Source organism: Manis pentadactyla, chromosome 3 (assembly GCF_030020395.1).
Source record: "Manis pentadactyla isolate mManPen7 chromosome 3, mManPen7.hap1, whole genome shotgun sequence".
In the NCBI taxonomy this organism is placed as follows: Eukaryota; Metazoa; Chordata; class Mammalia; order Pholidota; family Manidae; genus Manis; species Manis pentadactyla.
Genome location: NC_080021.1, coordinates 82,488,351 through 82,504,920, shown reverse-complemented (window position 1 = coordinate 82,504,920; position 16,570 = coordinate 82,488,351). Strand labels below are relative to the sequence as shown.

Sequence of the window (16,570 nt, the reverse complement as noted above, 5' to 3'; positions counted from 1 at the left end):
AGAAATGGAGTGGGGAGGGAGTGGAGGCCTAGGACTGCCGAACACCCAGCTCTGAAGATCCGCTCTGGAGGACAAACCTACATTGCATTGTGCTCTGGAGATCAGTGGGGTTGGAAAGCTAAGACAGGAGGAATACTTGGAGAAACTGAGATTCCAGCCACTTGCGGAAAACGGATCCACATCTGGCTGCTCTGGGACAAAAGATAGGCAGGCACTCTGAGAGACTTCCCAACAGCGAGAGGGCTGCTAAAAGGGCAAGGACTGCACAGAGCTTACTGCTCAGGAGAAAGGGCATATGATCAGAAATTTCCAGGCACACTCTGCCAAGCAGGTTGGGAACTTTCAGTAGCTTCAGGCGTTCCATCCCCCTGACTGGCTACCAGCTCCAAGGCCCTCCACCATGATATGCAGCCTGCTGCTCCTTCCTCCCTGCCAGCCCACACTGGCTTACAAACCGGCAGCCCTGCCCTGGCAACAGCCCAGCCAGAGGGAGGCCCCACCTATGGCATCTAAAAACGCAAAGCATAGAGGCTTACACCTCTGCACACAGCCACTGTTCCTGGCAGTGGAGAGAGGCACAGCAGCCAGGAAGCAGTAAACAGATTTTTCCTTCTCCCAGGCACTAGCGCCACACCCCTGCAATCCCCAACATCATTCCTGGGGCAGAGCAGCTCCAGAGTACAGCTTCCATGCACTAGAGGGTGCCACATACAAGTATGAACAGTCTAAACTCACAATTAATGAAACTAGAAAAAGAAGAACAAATGAGGCCCAGTGTCAGAAGAAGAAAGAGGGACATAATAAAGATTAGAGCAGAAATAAATAAAATTGATAAGAATAAAACAGTAGAAAGAATCAATGAAATCAGGAGCTGGTTCATTGAGAAAATAAACAAAATACATAAGCCCCTAGCCAGACTTATCAAGAAAAATAGTCTACACACATAAACTGAATCAGAAATGAGAGAGGAAAAATCACTGTGCACATCACAGAAATACAAAGATTTATGAGAGAAATACAGAGAAGTATATGCTGACAAACTGGATAACCTAGAAGAAATGAACAACTTTCTAGAAAAATACAACCTTCTAAGGATGACCCAGGAAGAAACATAAAATTTGAACAGACCAACCACCAGCAATGAAATTGAAATGGTAATCAAAATCTACCTAAGAACAAAACGCCTGGATGGAATGGCTTCATCACTGAATTTTATCAAACATTTACTGAAGACCTAATATCCAGCATCCTTATAGATTTCCAAAAAGTAGAAGAGCTGGGAATACTCCCAAGCTCATTCTATGAGGCCAGAATCTCTCTAATACCAAAACTAGACAAAGGCACCACAAAAAAAGAAAATTACAGACCAATATCCCTGATGAACATAGATGCAAAAATACTCAACAAAATATTAGCAAACCGAATTCAAAAAAACATCAAAAAGAACATCCATCATGATCAAGTATTATTTATTCCAGGGATGCAAGGATAGTACAATATTCGAAAATCCATCAACATCATCCACCAAATCAACAAAAAGGACAAAAACCACATGATCATCTCCGTAGATGTTGAAAAAGCATTTGACAAAATTCAACATCCATTCATGATAAAAACTCTCAACAAAATGGGTACAGAGGGCAAGCACCTGAACATAATAAAGGCCATATATGACAAACCCAGAGCCAACATCATACTTAACAGTGAGAAGCTGAAATCTTTTCCTTTAAGATCGGGAATGAGACAAGGATGCCCACTCTCCCTGCTTTTATTCAACGTAGTTCTGGATGTCCTAGCCATGTCAATCAGAAAACACAAAAAAATAAGAAGGATCCAGATTGGTAAAGAAGAAGTTAAACTTTCACTGTTTGCAGATGAAATGATATTGTACCCAAAAAACCCTGAAGAATCCACTCCAAAACTACTAGATCTAAATATATGAATTCAGCAAAGGTGCAGGATGCAAAATTAATACACAGAAATCTCTTGCATTCCCATACACTAATTATGAACTAGCAGAAGGAGAAATCAGGAAAACAATTCCATTCACATTTGCATCAAAAAGAATAAAATACCTGGGAATAAACCTAACAGAGGAAGTGAAAGACCTATACCCTCATGAGAAAAATTAAAGATACCAATAATGGAAATATATCCTGTGCTCATGGATAGGAATAATTAATATTATCTAAATGACCCTCCTGCCTAAAGCAATCTACAGATTCATGCAATCCCTATCAAAATACCAACAGCATTCTCCAACAAACTACAGCAAATAGTTCTAAAATTCATATCTATCCAGAAAAGATCTGGAATCGCCAAAGTAGTCCTTAGAAGGAAAAATAAAGATGGGGGGGATTACGCTTCTCAACTTCAAGTTCTACTACAAAGCCACAGTAATCAAGATAATTTGGTACTGGCACAAGAACCTACCCATAAACCAGTGGAATAGACTAGAGAGCCCAGATATAAACCCAAACATACATGATCAATTAATTATGATAAAGAAGCCATGGACATACAATGGGGAAATTACAGCCTCTTCAACTGGTGTTGGCAAAACTGGACAGCAAGTCATGAAACCATAAAACTCTTAGAAGACAACATAGGCAAAAATCTCCTGCATATAAACATGAGCAACTTTTTTTCTGAACACATCTCCTTGAGCAAGGGAAACAAAAGCAAACATGAACACATGGGACTACATCAAACTAAAAAGGTTCTGTACAGCAAAGGACACAATCAGCAGTACAAAAAGGCATCCTACATAATGGGAGAATATATTCATAAATAACATATCTGACAAGGGGTTAACATCAGAATATACAAAGAGCTCACATGCCTCAACAACCCAAAAGCAAATAACCCTATTAGAAAAATGGACAGAGGATAGGTTTCAAGATGGCAGTGTGAGGAAATAAATTCAGGTTATTGAAAAGCAACATAGTAACATCAGTCTCTTTAATTTATGATTTCATCCTGTCTCTGACCTCAGCTATTTCAAATCAACTTTTCCTCAGTACGAAACTCCCAGGTTCTATAACAAGTTACAACAGTGAATGCCAAGTTTCCTCTACCTACATATAGACATTAAATTAAACTCATCAGGTCATGAGTCTAAGAGATTAGGTGACACTCATACTCAGAGGCAGATCTCCATTTCCCATAAGTTAAAAATCAAGATTTTTATGGGTAAGGAAGGAATCTAAACAAGGAAAATTTGCCAATGGAGATAATAAAGGTGACTAGCATTCAGAAATAAGGGGCTGGGTTGACAAGCCCCTAACATAAACCATGTTTATTGATATTCATGCTGTTTTTTATATTGTAAAATCCGTCTACTTGGACTGCTTTCTATCTCTGATTATGCAGATGCTGTATCTTATGCATGACTGACCAAAGTGTCACTACTTTCTCCAGGGAGCCTGATCAATCCTCTTAAAACATTTACTCTTTTTGATTAAGTGGTACAATATGTATGCCATTATATAATAAATGTTACCTAAACATTAAAAAAAAATGGGACAGAGGATATGAACAGAGACTTCTCCAAAGAAGAAATTCAGATGGCCAACACGCACGTGCAAAGATGCTCCACATTGCTAATTATCAGGGAAATCCAAATTAAAACCACAATGAGATATCACCTCATACCAGTTAGGATGACTAGCATCGAAAATACTAAACAACAGATTCTGGCAAGGATGCAAAGGCAGGAGAACCCTCCTACACTGCTGGTAGCAATGTAAACTAGTTTAACCAAAAAACTAAAAATAGAAATATCATGTGACCTAGGAATTCACTCCTAGGAATTTACCCAAAGAATACAAGTTCTGACTTGAAAAGACATATGCGCCCCGATGTTTATTGGAGCACTATTTACAATAGCCAAGATATGGAAGCACCCTGAGTGTCCATCAGTAGATGAATGGATAAAGAAGAGGTGGTACATATACACAATGGAATATTATTCAGCCATAAGAAAAAAGAAGTCCTACCATTTGCAACAACATTGATAGAGCTAGACAGTATTATGCTTAGTGAAATAAATCAGGTAGAGAAAGTCAAATAAATACCAAATGATTTCCCTCATTTGTGGAGCATAACATAAAAACAAAACCGAAGGAAAAAAACAGCAACAGACTCACAAACTCCAAGAAGGGGCTAGCGGTTAGCAAAGGGGAGGAGTAGGGAAGAGTGAGTGGGGAGGGAGGGAGTAAGGGATTGAGGGTATTATGGCGTTGGGGGGATCATGGGGAAGACAGTGTAGCACAGAGAAGACACATAGCGACTCTGTGGCATCTTGTTACACTGATGGACAGTGACTGCAATGGGGTATGTGGGGCAGTTGATAATATGGGAGAATGTAGTAACCACATTGTTTTTCATGTGAAACCGTTATAAGAGTGCATATCAATGATATCTTAGTAAAAAAAATTAAAAATAAAAGAATGCAAAATACATTTGACCGTTGTACAGCACAGGGGTTAGAGGCACCCACAGCCCCTGACCTCCATTCAGTCAAAAATCCATGTATAACTTTTGACTCTCCAAAAATTAACTACTAATAGCCTCTGTTGAATGTAAGCTTCAGTAATAACATGTAGTCAATTAATACATGTTTACTATATTATATGAATTATATATTATACTCTTAAACTAGAGAAAAGAAAATATTTTGTCAAATTGTTGCTGATCTTTACAAAAATTTCCAATATGTTTATTGAAATAAAATTTGTGTGTAACTGGACCTGCATAATTCAAACTAAACCCATGTTGTTCAAGGCTCAACTGTAATTGAGTATCATATCCTGGTTACTAAAAAAGAGTTTCCTTTATATAAGTACTCAAGTAATACTTTCTAATCAGGTTTTTTAGTACCAGTGAAAGCTTCTTTTTATTGAAAATGGCAACTAAAAATCTTGATACATTTCTTCCTATCAAATAATTCAAGTAATATTGTGCTTTTCCTTTCCATTTGATTGTTAGTTTGGTCTAAATTTAATACTTTGTTAGTTTTAATAGCATATTTTCTTTGTCCTTTAATGTTACTCTATTTATAGTTTAATCACTTTAGAATATTAAATACAAATGCAGAGATACCATATAAAAACAATAGGTGAAGATATTGTTTTAAGTATTTAATATTTGTCTGAAAAAAATTTTGTTTTTAGACCTGCAAAGAAAACATCTGATGAAAGGAATAAGGTATTGTAAAAAATAAATTACAAAAAATATTATTCTGCAGTAAAAAAATATAAAAGTTACAGTAAAGAGTAGAAAATCTTCCTTTGTCTATAGATACTGAATTTGAAAAAGTAATTTAGAAGCACTAGTTATTTATTAAGGTATTTTTTTGGTAAAAATCAGTTTCTTAAGAAGTACTTACGGTTTTGCTTTTATAAAAAGATGAATATTTATTGCCGCTGTACACTTAGTATATTTTATGAATACTTTGGGGACGTTTTGAAATAGTATTTTTTTATTTGTAGGTCAAAAAGCAAATTAATTCAATGGATGACCTTGATGACTTAACTCAGTCATCTGAAACAGCTTCAGAGGGCAAGAATTCCATGTTGCTAATTAAACAACTTGGCATGGAGTGTAAAGGTAGGACCATTGTATAAATATAAAGCTTTTGAGTACACTGTGGTAATATAAGCATACCTTATCTAGGAGTACACCATAAAGAACTTAATGTGTATTTCAAATCTGTCCATCTCAGAAATATGTTTATGTTAAAATAAAATGAGAGCTATTGTATACTCTCAGCCAATGAGCTATAATAATTTCCACGTGCTTTTCTGAATGTAAATGGCACACTAGTGTATTTGTTGACTGTGTTTTTCTCCTGTGTTCTCACCCAAGGTCAGGTTACCATAATTTTCCAACCAGAATGTTGAAATGGTCTCAGAACTGTTTTCCTTGCCTTTCTACCTCCTGGAACCTTGGTCTACACTGTAACCATAATTATTAGATATTTTTGAAAATTCAGATCTAAATAGATATTCACTGCTTTAAATTTCCATTTATATACTACTGTGGCAGCATTCCACAAATTTTAATATGTTTTCATTTTCATTCCATTAAAAATAGTTTCTAATTTCTCTTTTGATCCAAGGGTTATTTAGATGTGTATTTAGTTTACAAATATTTGAGTATTTTCCAGAGGTATTTTTGTTACTGATTTCTAGATTGATTTCTTTGTCATCAGGCAGCCTATGTTGTACGACTTAAATCCTTTTGAGTTCTTTCAGTAAGATTTGTTTTTTGAACCAGAATATAATCTGTTTTGTTAAGTGTTCCATGGGTGTCTGAGGAGAATGGTGGTATTCAAATCTACCCTATCCTTGCTGACTTTGTGCCTATTGAAATCTCAGACTATAATTGTGAATTTGTCTATTTCTCTTTGCATTTCTAGTAATTTTTACTTCATGTATTTTGAAACTGTTATTAGCTACATAAACATTTAGGGTTAGTATGCTTCTTACTCATGTACCCTTTCAGCATTATGAAATGACCTTGTTTATTGTTGGTAGTATTTTTTTCTCCAATCTGTTTGGTCTGGTATTAATATAACCAATTCAACTCAACCTTTTGTCACCTCTTAGTGTGGCATATCATATTTCTATCCTTTTAACAAATCTGTGTCTTTAAATATAAAATGCATTACTTACAGGTGGCATATAATTTAGATCTAAACTTAGATCTCAAAGTTTGCTGTTTAGTTGAGCTTTTTAGACCATTTTCACTTAATATAACAACTATATCACTGATATAATTGATTTGAATCTGTCATCATGTGGTTGGAGTTCTGTTTATCCCATATGCTCTTTGTTCCCCGTTTCCTCTTTCTATGCCTTCTTTTAGATTAAGTGAGTACCTATATGATATAGTTTTATTTCTGTTTCTGGCTTATTAGCTATAACTCTTTTGTTTTGATATTTTGGTGGTTGCTCTGAGGTTAGTAGTATATGACTTTAAGTATTACAGTCCACCTTCAAGTAACATTCTACCACATCATATACAAGAAAATCAGGGTAGGGAGTAGGTGAAGGTGAAAGGGATAAAGAAGTACAAACTTCAAATTACAAAATAAATTAGTCACAGTAATGGAAGGTAACAGGGAATATAGCCAATGATATTGTAATATCTTGGTATTGTGACAGATGGTAACTACACCTATTGTGGTGAGAAATTAGTAATGTGTATTATTGTCTAGTCACTATGTTGTACATCTGAAACCAAAATAAAATTATGTATCAACTATATTCAACTTGAAAAAAAGATAACAGGAGGCAGAGCCAAGATGGTAGTGTGAGGAGGGCAGTGGAAATCTCCTCCCAAAACCATATAGGTTTTTGAACATACAACAAATACAACTATTCTTAAAAGAGAGACTAGAAGATTCAGGACAACAGCCAGGCTACATCTACATCTGTGAGAACCCAGCACCTCACAAAGGGGGAAAGATACAAGCCAAGGCCCGGTGAGACCCAGGGACTCTCTGACCCCAGCTTCCAGGTGGGAAGAGAGGAGTTGGAGTGGGGAGGGAGAGGGAGCCCAGGACTGCTGAATACCCAGCCCTAGTCATCCGCATCAGGAGCGTAGACACACACTGTATGGTGTGCTGGATACTAGGGAAATGGAACAGTAAAACCTGCGAGCGGGTTCCCACAGCCGGCACCCTGGAACAAAAGAAAAGCAAGTGCTTTTTGAAAGCCTTAAAGGGACAGGGCCCTCACAGCTGGATGGAAGCGTCCAGGCACACTCAACCCAGCAGCTGGGAATCCCGGGGAACTCCGGGCACCATAACCCCCTGGGCGGCAGTGCAGATCTGAGACCCCTCACAGCGATAAACAGCCTCCCACCCATTTACAGTCCAGCCTGGCCCCGCTATAGCAGAGCAGCAGCCTAAGAACGGCCACGGCCAGAGCAGCTATGCAGAGCTTCCTCCACAGCGGCATGGGCAAGAATCAGAGACCCTGTCTGCATGCAGCTGCCCAGCACAAGATGCTAGGGATTGCCATTCTCCCAGGAGAGGAAGGCAAGGAGCAAGCAGGAAGGAACTTTGTTCTTCCAGCTGACAGATGCGCCAACTGCCCAAGACTACCTTTATCTCCATGAAAAGGCAGAAGAATTTGATCCAGACCAGAATCACACAGACATCCTCCCCTGAGAGGGAACCTGGGGAGATAGACTTAACCAATCTTCATGAAAAAGAATTCAAAATAAAGGTCATAACCATGCTGATGGCCTAGCAGAGAAATATGCAACAGCTAAGTAGGGAGAATACAGAAATAAAACAATCTCTGGAATGACTTAAAAGCAGAATGGACGAGGTGCAAGAGGCCATTAACGGAATAGAAATCAGAGAACAGAAACACAGAGAAGCTGATGCAGACAGAGATAAAAGGATCTCAAGGAATGAAACAATATTAAGAGAACTGTGTGACCAATACAAACAGAACAATGTCCACATTATAGTGGTACCAGAAGAAGAAGAAGAAGAAGAGAGAGAGACAAAGGGATAGAAAGTGTATTTGAAAAATTTTTGCTGAAAACTTCCCTAAACTTGGGGAGGAAATAGTCGCTTCAACCATGGAAGCGCACAGAACCCCCAACAGAAGGGACCCAAGGAGGACAACACCAAGACACATAATAATTAAAATGGCAAAGATCAAGGACAAGGACGGAGTATTAAAGGCAGCCAGAGAGAGAAAAAAGGTCAACTACAAAGGAAAACCCATCAGGCAATCATCAGACTTCTCAACAGAAACCTTACAGGACAGAAGAGAATGGCATGATATATTTAATGCAATGAAACAGAAGGGCCTTGAACCAAGAATACTGTATCCAGCACAATTATCGTTTCAATATGAAGGAGGAATTAAATAATTCCCAGACAAGCAAAAGTTGAGGGAATTTGCCTCCCACAAACTACCTCTACAGGGTATTTTAGAGGGACTGATCTAGATGGGAGCACTCCTAAGGCAAAATAGATGTCACCAGAAAAATTAAAATCACAGCAAAGAAAGCAGACCAACCAAATACTAACTATAAAATCAAGTGCCCACAAAAGCAGTCAAAGGAAACACAAAAGAGCCCAAAATAAAACACTTAACATATAAAGAATGGAGAAGGAGGAATAAGAAGGGAGAGAAATAAAGAATCATCAGACTGTGTTTACAATAGCTCAGTAAGCGAGTTAAGTTAGACAGTAAGATAGCAAAGAAGTTAACCTTGAACCTTTGGTAACCACGAACCTAAAGCCTGCAATGGCAATAAGTACATATCTTTCAATAATCACCCTAAATGTAAATGGACTGAATGCACCAATCAAAAGACACAGAGTAATAGAACGGATAAAAAGCAAGACCCTTCTATATGCTGCCTACAAGAGACTCACCTCAAACCCAAAGACATGCACAGACTAAAAGTCAAGGGATGGAAAAAGTTATTTCATGCAAACAACAAGGAGAAAAAAGTAGGTGTTGCAGTACTAGTATCAGATAAAATAGACTTCCAAACAAAGAAAGTCACAAGAGATAAAGAAGGACATTACATAATGATAAAGGGGTCAGTCCATCAAGAGGATATAACCATTATAAATATATATGCACCCAATAGAGGAACACCAACATACTTGAAGCAAATACTAGCAGAATTAAAGGAGGAAATAGAATGCAATGCATTTATTTTAGGAGACTTCAACACACCACTCACTCCAAAGGACAGATCCACCAGACAGAAAATAAGTAAGGACACAAAGGCACTGAACAACACACTAGAACAGATGAACCTAATAGACATCTATAGAACTCTACACCCAAAAGCAAGAGAGTACACATTCTTCTCAAGTGCACATGGAACATTCTCCAAATAGACCACGTACTAGGCCACAAAAAGAGCCTCAGTAAATTCAAAAAGGTTGAAATTCTACCAACCAACTTCTCATTCCCAAAGGTATAAAACTAGAAATAAATTGTACAAAGAAAGGAAAAAGGCTCACAAACACATGGAGGCTTAACAACATGCTCCTAAATAATCAATGGATCAACAACCAAATCAAAATAGAGATCAAGCAATATATGGAAACAAATGACAATAACAACACCACACCCCAACTTCTGTGGGACACAGCGAAAGCAGTTTTTAAAAAAATTTGGTATCAGTGATCTACAATTACATGAGGAACATTGTTTACTAGGCTCCTCCCTTCACCAAGACCCCCCCCCACAAACCCCATTACAGTTACTGTCCATCTGCATAATAAGATGCACAATCAATAATTGTCTTCTCTGTGTTGCAGATCTCTCCCTGTGCCTCCCCCGACATTATACATGCTAATCGTAATGCCCCTTTCTTTTTCCCTGCACTTATACCTCCCTTCCCACCCATCCTCCCCAGTCCCTTTCCCTTCGGTAACTGTTAGTCCATTCTTGGGTTCTGTGAGTCTGCTGATGTTTTATTCTTTCAGTTTTTCCTTTGTTCTTATACTCCACAGGTGAGTGAAATCATTTGATACTTGTCTTTCTCCACCTGGCTTATTTCACAGAGCATAATACCCTCTAGCTCCATCCATGTTGTTGCAAATGGTAGGATTTGTTTTCTTCTTATGGCTAAAATATATTCCATTGTGTAAATGTACCACATCTTCTTTATCCATTCATCTACTGATGGACACTTAGGTTGCTTCCATTTCTTGGCTATTGTAAATAGTGCTGCGATAAACATAGGGGTGCATCTGTCCTTTTCAAACTGGGCTGTTGTATTCCTAGGGTAAATTCCTAGAACTGAGATTCCTGGGTCAAATGGTATTTGTATTTTGAGCTTTTTGAGGAGCCTCCATACTGCTTTCCACAGTGGTTGAACTAATTTACATTCCCACCAGCAGTGTAGGAGGGTTCCTCTTTCTCTACAACTTCGCCAACATTTGTTGTTGTTTGTGTTTCGGATCGTACCAATCCTTACTGGTGTGACGTGATATCTCATTGTGGTTTTAATTTGCATTTCTCTGATGACTAGTGATGTGGAGCATCTTTTCACTGTCTGTTGGCCATCTGAATTTCTTCTTTGGAGAACTCTCTGTTCAGCTTCTCTGCCCCTTTTTAAATTTGATTATTTGCTTTTTGTTTGTTGACATACATGAGCTCTTTATATATTTTGGATATGAACCCTTTATCGGATCTCTCAGTTATGAATATATTCTCCCATACTGTAGGATGCCTTTTTGTTCTACTGACAGTGTCCTTTGCTGTGCAAAAGTTTTTCAGCTTGATATAGTCCCACTTGTTCATTTTTGCTTCTGTTTCCCTTGCCCAGAGAGATATGTTCATGAAGAAGTCACTCATGCTTATGTCCAAGAGATTTTTGCCTATGTTTTTTTCGAAGAGTTTTATGATTTCATGACTTACATTCAGATCTTTGATCCATTTTGAATTTACTTTTGTGTATGGGGTTAGACAGTGATCCAGTTTCATTCTCTTACATGTAGGTGTCCAGTTTTGCCAGCACCAACTATTGAAGAGGCTGTCTTATCCCCATTGTATGTCCATGGCTCCTTTATCATATATTAATTGACCATATATGTTTGGGTTAATGTCTGGAGTCTCTCTTCTGTTCCACTGGTCTGTGGCTTGGGTCTGTTGCCAGTATGAAATTGTCTTGATTACTGTGGCTTTGTATTAGAGCTTGATATAGGGAGCAAGATACCCCCCACTTTACTCTTCCTTCTCAGGTTTGCTTTGGCTATTCGGGGTCTTTGGTGTTTCCACATGCATTTTTGAACTATTTGTTCCCGTTTGTTGAAGAATGCTGTTGTTAATTTGATAGGGATTGCATCAAATCTGTATATTGCTTTGGGTAGGATGGCCATTTTGACAATATTAATTCTTCCTAGCCAAGAGCATGGGATGTGTTTCCATTTGTTAGTGTTCTCTTTAATTTATCTTAAGAGTGTCATATGGTTTTCAGGGTATAGGTCTTTCACTTTCTTGGTTAGGTTTATTCCTAGGTATTTTATTCTTTTTGATGCAATTGTGAATGGAATTTTGTTCCTGATTTCTCTTTTTATTAGTTCATTGCTAGTGTATAGGAAATCCACAGATTTCTGTGTATTAATTTTATATCCTTCATCTTTGCTGAATGCCTATATTAGTTCTAGTAGTTTTAGAATGGAGTCTTTAGGGTTTTTATGTACAATATCATGTCATCTGCAAATAGTGACAGTTTTACTTCTTTACCAATCTGGATTCCCTATATTTCTTTGTTTTGTCTAATTCCCATTGCTAGGACCTCCAGCACTATGTTGAATAACAGTGGGGAGAGTGGGTATGTGGGGGGGACTTGGTGAAGGGGGGAGTCTTGTAAACATAATGTTCCTCATATAATTGTAGATTAATGATATCAAACCTAAAAAATAATAAATAAGAAAAGGTAACAGCTTACTTCCATTTCTTGTCTCCTTGTCAGATCCTTTCTAGATCTGTGGGGTTATAATTTTCCTTAAATTTATAAAGTTTTTGGCCATTTTTTCTTCAAATATTTTTCTGTCCCTTTACCTCACCATTTTGATGAAGTATATATTAACCACGTGAGTATTCTCACAGCTTACTGATGCCAAACTTATGAATGTTTCATTTTGTGATGTCTAATAAGTGTTTATTCCCATCCAGTGCATTCTTCACCTGTGACATTTGCATCTCTATAAATGCTGTTTGATTTTCTTAAAATAGCTTCCATGCCTCTACTTGTCTTTTTAGCTTTGGTTTTGCATACACTTAAATTCCTTGGAAAGAGTTTGATCTTTTCGTGTCTTGTGTTGTGATATGTTAGGTGAATATGGAGCAGTGCTCAACCCAGGGCTAATTATTCCCTACTACTGAAGTAAGACCTTTCTGACTACTATAGTCCTTGTCCTGTGAATTACAAGTTTTCTCAGCCTGGCTGGGGGAACAGACACCACTCCTGGTGCTGCTGGGTTCTCACTGGGAGCTCTGTGTGCCTTGGTGTATAGCCACATCACAGCTCAGGTGGTAATTGGGCTCTGTCTCAGTGCCTTCTCTCTGTCATGGTCTCAGAATTCTCTCGAGGCAGGGAGCTGAGGCATTCCTTAGGCTGACTCCATTTGTTTTCAGGTGTCATTGTCCTTCATGGCCTAAAGTCCTTTGTCTTGAAAATGATTTTTAAATGTATTTTTTCTGTTTTGCTTTTGCTTGTTTCAGGCAGGAGGACAAATCAGTACCTGTTACTCTCTTCACCAGAAGCAGCTTGCAGTAGAATGATGGCCCAGGCCACAGACTGTCTAGAATGTTCCTTCTCCTCTGCTTGTAGCCATCTTCTTCTCTGGGCCAAGTTTTGGTCAAGTTCTGTTAATGTGATCACAGAACTCTGTTTTCCTATAGTATCTATTGGAATTTATAATTACTTTATAATTATTTATAAATTATAATTAATTTTTTAATTATTTTCTCCTCCACTAGACTTTAAGGTACACAACAGCCAGAGGGTCTTGTCTGTTTTGTCTATAGAACTTAATATAATTTCTTCCACATTATAGGTACTCAGTATATCAGTGTATGAATGAGTGAATGTGAAAAGGCACAGTTCTTTGTACACAAAAGGTAATCATATATTTCATTTCTGTTATTGTTTTCTACCTTGTGCAGATTCTGTGAGCTTACTGAAAATCCAGGATGTAGTTCTTTCATGTGAAAGATTAATAGAACTTAAAAAAGGTCACTGTGAACTACTTAAAGGAAAAGTAAAAAATATGGAACATAAGGTTAGTGGACTACAAAAGGAGCTATCAGAAACAAAAGAGATGGCATCACAGTTAGAGCATCAAAAAGTGGAATGGGAACAAGAACTCAGCAGTTTGAGGTATAACAGCTTGGTTTTAAAGAAATTTCTGAACTATTTACTTTTATACCATGGATATGTAGAAGTTTCATAATTACTAACTTTGTGGGATTTTACTGGGAAAAAACTTGTTTAGTATTGTGGAATATGAAATACTTGTAAACACTGTAGCAAGTTCTTAATGGTGACTACTTCTACTAATAATTTAATGTATAGTTCAGTCATTAATTTGAATGGCCACATAGAGGCCTACCTCATTATTTATCTTAAAAAATTATGGTTGTTTTTCCTTTTATTAAATAATTAATGTTGCAGCAAACATTTTTCATATAAATCTGTTTCCACATTTCTGGTTATTTACTTGGAATAAATTCATCAAGTATAAAAACTTTAAAGTGATATTATTTAAAGTATAAATAAATTTTGTATAAAAAACAGTAAAGACAAAATTGTATGTGTATATTTGATCTATACTTTTAACTTGTTCTCAAGAAAGTTTATATTAAATTTACACTCTCACCAACAGAGTATGAAGTGGACGTTTTTCTCAAGACTGAAAAATGTGTTAGAAATTTATATGCATTTTTACTGTTAACATATGCATGGAATAAAAAATAAAATGGAAAGTGATTACTCATTAGTTATTTAACATCTCATACATAGATAAAATTAATTCAAAGGTGTGTGCTGAAAGCTTATGTTACTCTTTATCGTTTACTTAATTTGGAACCTTTGTTCCTCCAAAAGATTTTAAAATAATGTAGAAAATAGATAATACTGAACAAGATAAGTTGAAAAGTGTTGTAAAAGAAGAAACATAAAACTTACAGGGCAGCAGATAGTAGACTCAGCTAGGGAGTCTTGGGTTGCAGTAATCTGCAGATACATGTGGTATAAAAGACATCTGCAGATGCTGTCTTACACTGCAAATCATTTTTAAGGGGACCTATAATATTTTGTGAAGTTAAAAGTTTATTTCTAATGAATTTATAAATGTATTTATAAACAACTTCTTTTTTGAATTAGTAACTAAATGATCTGTCCTACTGGAGGAGTAATTATGACTATGTAGGGAAAAAAAGGGTCACTTTCAACTCAAACATTACTGAATAAATTCAAAATTCTTTTCCTTTACTGGAGTTACTACTGACTAAAACTTACTAAGTAGCAGAATGATTTTCATTGCTACTTCTCAAGTATATGTATTTTTTGGAAGAGATTAAAGTAAGAAATTAAATAATGTGAGACATAGAAAAGGAAAAAAATACAAGGATGTGGGAATTTGGGGATTATAAACCAGTGTGTGTATAACTAGATCAGAAAAACAGCCTATTTCTAACAGAACAAATTTTAAGATAAATATATTTAACTGTAGATTTACCTTAAAACAAGAAAAAGAAAAGAGAAGAAATGCTGATATGTTGTATGAAAAAACTAGGATGCATTTAAGAAGAAAAGAGGAGCAATACAGTAAAGAAGTTGAAAAGAAACAACAATTGGAATTTGCTCTTCGAACACGAGACATGGAATTGAGGACTGTAAGAATTAATCTGAATCAGGTACATTAATCTTTGGGAAAATTTTCTTTTTTCTAACATTGTTTCATCAATATTATTTATAATATTCCTTTGATTTAATATATATTATTTGAGGGTAAGCCAAAAAGATTATCTCATCCTAATGTGAATGATGACATTTATAGCTAAAATTATTCATTTATTGCAATTCTTGGAATTTAATAGATGCTCTGTGCGTTTTCTGGATGAAGGAAGGGAAGGTAAATTGAGCTTAATCATTATGTTTAAGCATAAATCGTTATGCTTAAACAAATGTTAAATATAAATTTAACATCAATGTTGACATAAACATAAATGTTAAAACATTTTGCTTAAACATAAATGTTTATTTTGGTTTTTTTATGTTAAAGTATATGTTAAATTACCTTGTTTTGAATAGAAATTTTATTTCACAGTATTTTATCTGCCTATAGTTTTATTCTATTTATGACAAATTTTGCTGTCATTTAAATGAAAATTTGAGTTATTCATGTGGGATAAAAATTGTTGTGCTTAAAAGGGCCAATTTTTTTAACAGTTTTTTTTAAGGTTCTGCTCTTAAGCTTTTGACTTTGTTTTAAGTGATAGAGACCAAAAACCCAATGAAGTGTGTTTTTAGGTTACAGAAGAGCGAAATGACATTCAGAGGCAACTTTCTCAAGAACAGAATGCCAGAATATTGCAAGACAGGATTCTGACCAATCACCTTTGCAAACAAAAGGGGACAGAAATGGCACATACAAAAATGAATTCTGAGGTGTTTTTCTTTAGTCATTTTCAAATGTGTGTTTATGTATTTGTATGTGTATATATTTAAAACATCAACAGTATATATGTCATGGAAAGTATGAAGGATTTTTAAAGCCTATATATGTGTATATACATTTGGTGGTGGTGGTGGTGGTGGCGGTTGAAGGTGACATTTTTGGTTGAGTGGATAAAATCATATCTTAAATCCATTTGTCTGTAACCATCAAGTTGTGATATTCATAACAGTCTTATTCAGAGGAGAGAGGCTTTTACTATTTTCCATAGGAATTATGAACTTCCATAATCCTAAAACTATTGCTACTTAAAACATATTTTCCACTTTTGGGAAGGGCTTTCACCTCTTTGATAGATTAACAGGGAGGATATTCATCACTTCCACT

At 36.3% G+C, this 16,570-nt stretch overlaps 1 protein-coding gene across 1 annotated transcript in view; it reads left to right on the top strand.

The window, feature by feature from the left end:
- The window catches only part of LOC118922865 (ankyrin repeat domain-containing protein 26-like), a 121,647-nt gene that overhangs the window by 36,657 nt on the left and 68,420 nt on the right, over nt 1-16,570 (top strand). Inside the window, 5 exon segments of the mRNA XM_057499338.1 lie at nt 5,175-5,208; nt 5,493-5,610; nt 13,671-13,884; nt 15,239-15,422; nt 16,039-16,176. Coding sequence (XP_057355321.1) covers nt 5,175-5,208; nt 5,493-5,610; nt 13,671-13,884; nt 15,239-15,422; nt 16,039-16,176 — 688 coding nt within the window.